The 11,566-nt window shown below is 41.2% G+C and overlaps 1 protein-coding gene across 14 annotated transcripts in view; it reads left to right on the top strand.

Moving 5' to 3' along the window:
- The window catches only part of DCLK2 (doublecortin like kinase 2), a 137,662-nt gene that overhangs the window by 115,619 nt on the left and 10,477 nt on the right, over window positions 1-11,566 (top strand). For all 14 annotated transcript variants that reach the window (XR_005599635.1, XR_005599634.1, XR_005599636.1 and 11 more), the window contains 4 exons: window positions 4,150-4,283; window positions 5,285-5,362; window positions 7,123-7,219; window positions 10,357-10,437. Coding sequence is in view for 10 of the 14 variants with exons in the window: in XM_039542028.1 (XP_039397962.1) it covers window positions 4,150-4,283; window positions 5,285-5,362; window positions 7,123-7,219; window positions 10,357-10,437 (390 nt within the window). In the remaining 4 variants the exon portion in view is untranslated. The remainder of the gene's footprint in view (window positions 1-4,149; window positions 4,284-5,284; window positions 5,363-7,122; window positions 7,220-10,356; window positions 10,438-11,566) is intronic.

The raw sequence follows: 11,566 nt of genomic DNA on the forward strand, positions 1-11,566 counted from the left end.
TCTTGCATAGGTGTGATTTCTCTCTGATGCTCCAGCCCTGCTAACACTCTCATGTAACTCTACTCACATGAGTTGTTCCATTGGCTTCAGTAGGAGTAGTTGCATGAGTAAAGATATGCACATGTGTAAGTATTTGCAAGATTGGGGTTTTAGTCAGACATTACTTATTCATTTTAGTCATTATTACTGCTTACATCAGTGAACAGAGGGAAAAATTAGGCCCAGTTTTTAGGAAAAACCAATAGACGTTTTGTTAAAATACGTAAAGCAATAGTTCACACTTCAGCTACATAAATATGGGGAGGGATGTTGTCCTTAGCCTCTGTTTGCTAGAAGCTGGGAACGGGTGACGGGATGGATCACTTGATGATTACCTGTTCTGTTCATTCCCTCTGGGGCACCTGGCATTGGCCACCTTCGGAAGACAGGATACTGGACTAGACGGATCTTTGGTCTGACACAGTATGGACACTCTATGTTCTTAACATCCTGTCATCTGTAACAATATTATCTGTGCTATAAATGGCAGCACAAGTTTCTAGGTAGAGACTTTTATGTCCTATCTGGATCAAGAATAGGGCTAAATTCTTTAACCTTTAGAAGATTTTTATGACTTTTGATAATTCAGAGATAAAGAAATGTACGTTCAGCTCTTGTTGTAGGGGCCATAGAAGCCAGCAGTGTATTTCATTAGTCCCAACCAGAGTAGCTTTTATATATACGATGAGCATCAATAGTTAGAAATGCTTTATTGCTGCTTAATTTTAGCCAAATCCCAAAAAGAACCCTTCAACATTATAAGGCTTATTATACATTCCAGAAATCTGTGTACAGAAATGATTAGAGGAACTACATGCAGGAATTAGCTCAGAGGCTGAATGTAATGAGTAGTTTTAAACACCAATACTTCTAAATCAGATTTAAGTGCAATTTATGAACACAAAGGGCCAATATCTATTTGAATTTACTCTGGTAAATTTGGTATTTACAGTAACTGAAGACTTACTCCATTTAAGTTAAAGTAGTTACTTGAGATTTACACTGGTGTAAGTGAAAACAGCATCTGGCCCAGATTATTCTCATCTGCAAGAATAATAAAGTGTCACTGTTGTGCCTGTATATTTATTCCAGTCACTTTGAGAAGTTATTGTGCATTACTGCCTCAGTGACTTGGAAGATTTACAACAAGCAGTAACAATCCCTGTTTTATAAATCAACTGTCAGCAATCCAGACAGCAGTTCTAATAATGCTCCAGAGTGTCTGTATACAGTGTAATGTGTTTGGGGCCCCTCTTTTCAAGGAGTCTGGTAATAGGTTTTTCTTGCAATTTCGAGTGGTGATTTGATTGTTGTGGATTACATAAAACAGTTACTAAATGATGTCTTTGATACTGTCTTCAGGTGACCCATTGGGATTCAATGCATATTAAGCATGCAAAGACGTCGCTATATTTTTAGAACTGTCCTTGAAGCATCTAGTGCAAATGAAAACGTGTGTGTACACATTTCCACATAACATACATTCCTTGATAATCTATCCAATAAGTCCATAAATATGGAAGTTTAGACAGGCATTTTGCACCTAAACTATGAAGATAATGTATTTGCATGCTTAAGTAGTCAGCAAAAAATACATGGGCAAACCTGTGGACATAGATATCTCTCTTATGTCCTCAGTAGGGCCTGCATTCCTAAGTGCCACCTTTAGAAAATGCAGTTAAATTGCTTTTGTAATTACCTTTGGTGTCCCCTGAGCAACAGAGAGTGGGGAAAGTACAGTGCATTGTTCTCTAAATCAGAGGTTCCCAAAATGAGGCACGGGCCCCCCTGGGAGGGCACAGAATGTATTGTAGCGGGGCGTGAGAAGCTTTAGGAAAAAGAAACGTACTGCAATCACACAATTTTTTGTGGGTTAGTCATGGCATAAATAGCAAATTTAGCAAATGTGTTACACATCTGTGAAATATGCTGTTTATGCCATGACCAACCCATGAAAAATGTTTGATATGTCCGCCGAGTTTCTCAAACTAGGGGCCCACACTTGAAAGGGGGTCAGAAGCCTATTAGGGTATTGTGATATTGCCACCCTTACTTTTGTGGTGCTGCCTTCAGAGCTGGGTGCCCAGCCAGCAGCCATGGCTTTCTGGCTGCCCAGCTGCAAGGGCAGAGCAGCAGTACCATACCACCCTTACTTCTGTGTTGCTGCTGGTGGGAGGCGCTGTCTTCAGAGCTGGGCACCGCTCTCTGCTCTGCCTTCAGAGCTGGTCCATAAAGACCAGAATTCACAGGGGAAAACGTATTTCACATGACATGATTTTCATGGCCACAAATTTGGTAGACCCCTACATATCGAGTCTTCATCTGGCACTATGCATTTGACTCTAGATGGCAAATTTTGACAGATTTCTGTTAAGCTTGCATAGCATTATACAAAGTTGTTGTCATCTGTAGTTTAATCCACTTATTACGACGTGGTGTGCACACTTAATTGAAGGTAGAAATGGATCTCTGGATAGCTGTCCCACGCATCCAACCCCGGATGGAATTGCTCTGCTCCCAAAAAAGGCACACCCATCACGCTAGTAACAACAGTATTATGCAAGTAAGCAGTATCTCACTTAACATTTACATTACTATATATTTAAATGGCTCTGTTTGAATCACTGCATTAAAGTTTTTAATGTTTAGTGAGAGTTGCATCTTGGTTTTTTTATCGGTATAGGTACTTGTGTGGCAGGGGAAGGGCATAAACTACCACCGACACAAAAAAGGGGGACATGATCAAATAAGTCTGATAACCACTGTTCTTAAATGCATCAGTTTGTGTTTATGGCTGCTTTTTGGGTAGGTTTCTTTTAGGGAGAGGTTCAGTACTTTGGCAAATATGTGGAGTTGTGTTGCTTGACATAGGGAATACAGACTTCTGAGAAAGATAAGCACAGAGTTTCCATATTGGATATGGACTCTTTAAAGAAAAAAATTTAAATACCTACATTTAAATATATTATACACAAAAGGAAAACACAGAGGCCCAATTCAGGATTGGGAGTCAACGTATGGTAGGCGCTGTCCGTACACATAATAAGAGACAGTACTTGCTCAAAGAGTTTACAATCTCAAGACAACACAGCTGGCATACAAGTAAAGAGATCAGGTTGATGATAGGTCTTGAGTGGATTGAAGGAGAGGGAGGCAGTCTTACATGTCAGAGTGGTTAGGAGAGGTTCTGTGCGTAAGTGGCAGCATGGAAAAAGCACAGACACGTTTGTGGGACAAGTGGCACTGTTGGCTGAGTAGAGAGCAGGGGCGATTGATGTGATACTAGATCTTTTGAGTAGACAGGAAGGAGCAGAGATGTCAAGAGCCATGAATGTGAGGACAAGAAGCTTGAACTTGGTGTGTTGGAAAAGTAGGGAGCAGTGTGTGTTGTGGGGGAAGAGAGATTAAGAGTAACATGGTCAGGACAGCAGGCAAAGATTCTAGCAGCTGCATTTTGAATGCAGTGGGGGATGTGAATGGCAGGGAGGCCACAGAGAAGATATTTGAAAGGCATTTTATAAAATGCCTTTCATAGTGGTCTAGTATTCTGAGGAAGAACTCAGAACTCTAGTCCTGTCCATTACACTAACCATTGCTCTGGCCTTGGGCAATAAATACCTTGCAAGGGTGTTATGAAAATTTTAATATTTAAACCTTCTCCAGGCAGGACCCTATCTTCTACACCTATCCTTCAGCATGAGCAATACATCATTCTAAAGCATGCTCAGGATGGAAAGCACTATATAAGTGAATAGTATTACTAAAAGCAATAGGAAATGGGTTCTAGATTTTTAGGAGTAGGTGAGGACTAGATCTATCAAGAAACAGAGCAAAATCTATTTTAAAAATCATTTAGATTTATTTCCTTTCTCAAATTGAGTCTAATCTCATCAAAACTTTCCAAGAGAGAATTAAAGCTCCTCAAGCACAAAGATGAATCACAGCACTGGAAGTCCAAGTCTTCAAGAATCCTGGAGCAAAACCAATGCAGTGGATAGCTTAAGAATCTCTCTTCTCATCACATTATATCATGTTCAGCCTTTGCTGTTTTACTCCCTCATGTATTGGAAAAATATCCTTCAATCCCTCTTGTGTTTTTGCTAACCCCAGGTATGCGAGTATTCAGATGGAACAAAGTCCTTGAAGCTTGGGGACTTCGGACTGGCCACAGTGGTTGAAGGACCCTTATATACAGTCTGTGGCACCCCTACATACGTGGCTCCAGAAATCATTGCAGAGACAGGGTGAGGATACAGCAGTTTTGTCTCCTAAATTGGTGTGTGAAAGCGTGTGTGTAAGGGCCAAATTTGACCCCAGTAAATATTTAATTTCACTGCTCTGTGGGTGTGGGTCATTTAAACTGGTCTTCAGCTGCTTGTCTAATGAGTGAATATATCAGCTTGTTCCATATATATTTCCTCTGATACCACTCTGCGAAATATTGTGTGCACATGTAACTTAGATAAGAGATGCTGCTACAGCTCACTGCTTAATTGGGAAGATGGCTCTGTATCCTGGAAGTAAATTACAGACCTCTTGGGTGGGGAGGAGGTGATAGTTGGCATGAATAATTTGGATTTTCTAATATCAGATTGTTTGATGCATTGCTGCTCTTGCACAGCGCAGTTGTTGAAAAGTAATTTTGAGAGCTGTGAGAGACCAAGATGTCAAAGGGCATTTGAGTCACCTGCAGAGCGAGAAAATGTGACGTTTTGACCTACAGTATTTATATTCATATGTTTAAAAAGAAACATCCTGGTTCTTCATCCTAGTGTTACTCATTCATACAGGAGACTCAAGACCTGGAAGCTTGCTCCCCAGTTTGGTAGTGTCTGGGGATGATGCAGAAGCAGTTTGTCCACTGTGGCAGGAGAGGGAAAGGATTTCCCCCTCTCTCTCAACAATATCCTCCTTTGATTATTATGGGCTGGTGCTGAAAAGAATCTGAATCAGACCAGAAAGCTATTGACTGTTCCATGGAGACTGGGGGATTGTGAACTAAAAACAAAGGAAAATGTGGGATCCTCAGGGCTCTCAATACTCTGGAGGACAAGAAGAAAAATATTGTCTAGATGCCCCTCTTGTTATACTCCGTGGTATTAATTGAAGGACAGATTCCACTCCTATGAAATGCTAATATATCTGCCTTTGGCAGACTCTCAGTATGTATTAATTTAAAAAACAACTAACTAGAGGTGACACATTTTGGAAGCTTGCACAAGTAACACGTTCTCTTATTTTACAGTTACGGTTTAAAGGTGGATATTTGGGCTGCGGGTGTGATCACATACATACTGCTTTGTGGATTCCCACCTTTTCGCAGGTGAGTTTAGTTCCAGGTCAAAGGGAAGATAGTAAAGAATTAATTACCCAAAGAATTGTTCAAATAAGGGGGAAATCTGATTCTTCCCCGCCCCCCCAGCAATAGTTGGCTCCAGCTGTTTCCAAACTGTTGTGTTCCCCCAAGTTTTTTTCTCCTTTTCTAACTCGCTTATGCTGCCCCTAGTTTCGATATCACCCTGCCCTTTTGCCAGCTGTCACTTTTTCAATATTGTTCTGTGCACGAGAGAGAAGTGCAGTCCTGCCTTCCCTACACCACTGTGTAGGGGTGTCTTACTGTGAGAAGCCAGCTTCCTCTGTCCCTTTGTCCTCCATACTCCACAGCAAGAGCTCAGTGCAGTGAGCATGTATTGTACACCCTCTAGTGTTTGCAGCTGGCAAGTTCAACTTATTGTTTTTATCTTGGAGAAGTGGTCACAGCTAAAAGATTCCAGTTAGCAATGTTCATTTAAATATCTTATTTCTATTAGTTGAGCTCTGTAGATGATAACTGTTTTCAATCTCATTACAAACTTAGTGCCCATCATATGAAAGAGTTTGTAATCAGTGAAACAAAAATTCGTTATGGTTACTCTGCATGTCCAGCATATAATATCCATACTTAGATTGAATATCAACACACTTTTCTTTTCTGTGATTGTTTGGGATGGGAGTAAAATGAGGTAAAGTAACTGGAACTTTGGGAGAGAAGGAATCAGAAACCACATTTTAAATCAGGAAGTATCTCATTTTTATGATCAGGTGACAGTTATCCATTATATATCATTGCCTGTGTTTTTTCAAGGGCACATTTAGATTAGCTTTACTAAAAGTTAAAATTCGCCACTCTCTGTGGCTATGTTGTTCCTCCCAGGTTATTTTAAAATAATTGTGGAAAGGCAGAGAAGTTGCCGTTTAGTTCTACAATTTGTTTTTCAGACACAGTTGACTGGTTAGCAATGTTTAGCTCACGCTTCAAAGATGTACCATATCATTACAATTATTCTGCCATGCTTCTGACTGTAACAATCAGGTGTGAACAAATGTAAGAGAATCTGAGCAATACTGTTAGAGATTTAAACCACTAATCAGAAGTGAGTACAATTGTAAAATTGGTCCCATCTTATTCAACAGATCTGCTGTGTGTGTATATTCTGTTCCTGCCCACCACCCCTCTTTTTGGCACTATAGGGGCTATTTCTTTCATTGTTATGGATTATGCCAGTGGCGCAGGTTGTTAAATTCAGCATGGGATTGAATTTATCCCAGGTTTTCCTAATCCTCTCCGTGTATTTAAAAACATTTGTCAGATTGGCTCACAGGAGAGGATCACATCAGTGCTGCTGGTGTGCCTACACACATCACTTGCCTATTGTGGCTGGTCCTCTGGAGCCATGGGGATGCTCAGGCAAAAGAAAAGACTAACTTGATTTACTTTTCCTCCCCAGCACCAGCAGCAGATTGTACCTTGTCTGTTACTGCACAAATGATTGTCCTCATGTTACCAATGCAATCTCTATTTGAATGGAAGACTGACTGAGGCCTTTCTCCTGTGTATTGCCTCCCCACCCTCACCACTACTAACAGGATAACTATGGTGTAAAACTGCCAAACGTACACTCCTAGAGTACAAGGTGGCAAACTGGGGCAAACTTCTGTAATAGTTGATGTGAATTTTGCTTCTCTACCACCTCAAAAATGTAACTTCAATGCCTTCGTGACAAAAATTACTCTCTTGTTCTCTTCATTGTTGTTCATCCACAGTGAGAACAATCTTCAGGAAGATCTCTTTGATCAGATCCTCATTGGAAAGCTAGAGTTTCCCTCTCCGTACTGGGATAACATCACTGACTCAGCTAAGGTACTGAAATAAGTTAGGAGCCCAGGGCTTCAAGCTGTGAAATTGTTTGACAAGCCAGTGGGAGCATTGTGCCTTCACAGAATCTATACTATTGTTGACTATATTCCAAACCATAGTACTCTTCAAAGCATGGCAGTGATGAAAATGCAGGTCTCACACCCCTACTTCCTGGGTGAATGATTGTAACAGAACGTTGATTACATTCAGTGAGCATTGCATATAGTTTGGTTTATTTAATGATGAGGTTTATACTAGGTTCAGTGCTTCAGCTGCAGTGTAAGTATCTCTCCAAATTTCCCCCCTTCATCACCCTTTTGAGAGAGGGCTGCTTGCTACGTGGACTGGACACTGTTCATTTCACCTTTGGACTAGAGGCATTAAACTGGCTAGAGCTCATTCACATGCAAATAGCTGATTTGCCAGTTAAGTAAAAATGTATTAGTAAGATACCACTTCCCTTTGATTTCATAAATTCAGTCATTTAAAGGCAATGTTTGAAATTCTAACCCTAACTCCCGTAGAGGCTCAAATACTATAGTTAGGGCCCTACCAATTTCACGGTCCATTTTGGTCAATTTCATGGCCATAGGGTTTTAAAAATTGTAAATTTCATGATTTCAGCTATTTAAATCTGAAATTTCACAGTGTTGTAATTGTAAGGATCCTTAACCAAAAAGGAGATGTGGGGGGGGGTGTTGTTGCGGTACTGGTGGTGGTGCTGCTGCCTTCAGAGCTGGGCAGCAAGCCTCTGAAGGCCGAGCCATTGCCTGCGGCAGTGCAGAAGTAAGGATGGCATGGTGTGGCATTTCCACCCTTACGTCTTTGTTGCTGCTGGTGAGACTCTGCCTTCAGAGCTGGGCACCTGGCTACCAGCCGCTGCTCTCTGGCCACCCAGCTCTGAAGGCAGTGCAGAAGTAAGGGTGGCAATACCATGACACCCCTAAAATAACTTTCTGACCCTCCTGCAACTCCCTTTTTGGTCAGGACCCCCAATTTGAGAAACGCTGACCTGGCCCCATGAAATCTGTATAGCATAGGGTAAAAGCACAGAAAAGACCAGATTTCATGGTCCATGATGCGTTTGATATTCTCGACCATGAATTTTATAGGGTCCTAACTATAGTAGTGTGCCTGTGAGTGATGTGTGAATGACGGACTGTTCATAGGATTCATCCAGAGTCCAGGGGCACATGGTTCCATTGCAGATGAAAATCACAGTTGTTATTGAAAGAAAGAAATTGGCTCCATTGCTCTCAATCTCCTAATGGTCATTGGCTAGAGTGGCATTGATAGTAGCCTCATAAAAGACCATAAGTTTATCTTAAGGAAGAATTGGGACTGTCTTGCACTGCTCTGAGAGCCAAAGCAACCCTAAAGTCTAGCCCCAGCCTAGGAGCGCATTCACACAGCTTTCAGTTTTCATAGCTGTGTCTTCCCCTTTCCTGGCTGTTAGTATATGAAGTGTGGCCAGTGGTTCCCAGCTGCCAAAATGGTTCCTTCCTCAAATCAATTGGCAGTTTGCACAAAAGAGAGCAGCTGTCAAATCAGCACCATGCAGCCTCAGAGGTGGCCCTCCTGCTCCAAACTTGAACTGAGTACAATGTGACTACCCTGAAGCATCCCACCCCCTATCCCTGGCTTGTATTCTTGCTGGGTAATTTGCTGAGAGAGTCATTTTCCAGAACTTGGAGGGTGAACAAAAGCCTCCTAATTGCACATGCATTGTTTCTCCAGAGAAGTTGCTGTCTAGTAGAATAAGTCTCATTGGAATGTTCTTCATTAGGACATAAAGCAAGAGACAACCCTGAGGCTACAGAAACTTTCCAAAAAAATGGGGCAGTTGAGTTTTAATGATGGGAATTATTTGACATTAATTAGTTTCTTCACACGTGTTATTTTGTGTCTGGAACCTGCATCTGCACCAGTAAGTTAGTTGCCAGTAGCAAAGGAGGAACTTGAATTAATAAATTCAATAAAAGTTGGAGATGAGAAGTTACACCTAGGGTTCATAACTTCCTTCACTGGCCGCCTTTTGTGTGACTAGGCTCTTAAGATTTACCATGGCTACAGACCCACTTGTGACAGTACTAAACAGAAGTGCCATAGAAATATGCAGTGAACCTAAGGCCATCTATTGTATAGCCTCTGGACATTTCAAAGGCCTTGATTCAACAAAGCAATTAAGCATATACTTACAGTTAAATGTATGGTGAAATCCCAGTGACTTCCAGGAAACGTAAGCACATCAGCCCTCTAGACAATGCCTCCTTTTTTCCTGGCTCCTGTCTGGGGATTCCCTTTTCAGGGCGGGAGGGATCCTTAGACAATTGGTCAGGCTGGGTAATGACCCCTTTGTGCTTCTGAAGCAACACAAAGTAGCCATACCAAGGCAAAGAATCTAGCCCATAGTATAGATAATTAAAATTAACTAATGCTGGGTGCTGTCAGTCATTCCTTTTTAATAGAATTCTTAAGTGCTCTGTGCTGATGGGCAGCTTTCATTTTCCAGCTGTAAAGGAATGGTATCATCATCTTAAATGCTTACAGATGGTTCTAGTGATAGTACTTAAAATAAAAAAAAAATCTTTGTGTATTAGTTTACTCTCTGTACAGTTAAATCATCCCTGCTAGTAATAGCTTTAAAATTACAGGCTCATAAATGCACGTGGCTTTTGGTACAAGCTGGTGCTCTTGGCAGGTGCTTTCTGCTCTGCCATCCTCCTTATCCCTACTGAGCCCCCTTCAGCAGCTTTATCCTCTCTCTGTAAATTACTCAAACACTATGTGCCCTGTCACTTGATGGTTACAAAAAATTATGGGACTTTCTTTTTGCATGAGGGTATCTGCATATGTGCTGTACTCAGAGGGTTTAGGGAGGATGCAATTCTATTCTGTCCATGCTGCCTGCATGAATGTACAGAAGAATACATTTTATATTACAGCTGCAATTTAGAGTGTGAGGGTGAAATCCTGTCCTCATGGGAGTCAAATAGGAATTTTGCCATTGACTTCAGCAGGGCCAGGATTTCACCCAGGTAGTGGAAAAACACCACTTTGAATGCTTGGAAGAATTCAATGCAAAAGCTGCTTCACATTTTAATATTAATGTTCTCTCTCTTCTCACTCTTGTTTTTCAGGAGTTAATTAGTCTGATGCTACAGGTAAACGTAGAAGCTCGATATACAGCAGCACAGATCCTAGGCCATCCCTGGGTGTCCGTGAGTAAACTCTGCATTGTACTTGTCCCTAATTAGATATTTAATATTAAGCTTTAACTGTAATAGTGCTGTCAGAAGTAGTGACAGAACTCAGCTTGCCCAATTCTGTTTATCAAGCAACTTCGATGTCCCCCATCAACAAAGAATGAATTGCCTATAAATGGCACTGCAGAGGGCAGTTATACGCTGAAGTCTACCCTTCTGCTGCACAGAGGTTATTGTGGGCTGTCTTGTCTTTGAAGCAAATAAAACTGAATTTACAAAAAAGCTCACAGGAATAAGGGCTGGAGAGCATTCAACTGGACAACTTCTTTTGCTAACATGATTTTTCAGTGAACATGAGGATGCTTTAGAGACACAGCTAGTATAGATAGCCAGTATGTTGGCTGTTTACCCAATAGCATAGGATTTTATTCTATATCGCTACATAAGGAGGTGGGCAGCAACTTTATATTAAAGTGGAGCAGGGTGAGGGTTTTTTCCTAACAGAAAATAGGTTGGAAGGCATTGGGTAGCTGCTCTGATCCCACTCCGTAGCACCAAAAAGGCCCTCCATCCCAGATGGGCATGCTTGTGGCAGAGGGGTCTTATGGATAACTCAAGTGCCTGTTTTTGAAATTTGGCCCATAACCTGGTGTTCACAAAATACATACATGGCAGCACAACCGGCTTTGGTGTATAAGATGTAGTCAGTGACATACTTTACATGCACAGTTAATCTGCGTGTAAAATGGAGCGGCACAATGTGGGGTCCCATTTTCAAAAATGTAACTTAACACTGTTTGTGTCCATAGGGAGAAACTTCCCTGGTGTCCACCTTTTGTGATCCTAATGTAGGAGATTAGTAATAAATAATAAACTGATCTCACCTACCAACAGTAATAATCAAACATTTATTTTCAAATTCATTTCACAGTTAAAGAACGAGGAGTACTTGTGGCACCTTAGAGACTAACAAATTTATAAGCTTTTGTGGGCTAAAACCCAATTCATCAGATGCATACAGTAGGAAGATGTGTATATACACAGAACATGGAAAAATGGGTGTTGCCATACCAACTCTAACAAGACTAATCAATTAAGGTGGGCTATTAGTGATAATCAGGATGGCCCATTTCAAATAGTTGAC

The sequence above is a fragment of the Mauremys reevesii genome, linkage group 5 (assembly GCF_016161935.1).
Source record: "Mauremys reevesii isolate NIE-2019 linkage group 5, ASM1616193v1, whole genome shotgun sequence".
NCBI lineage: Eukaryota > Metazoa > Chordata > Testudines > Geoemydidae > Mauremys > Mauremys reevesii.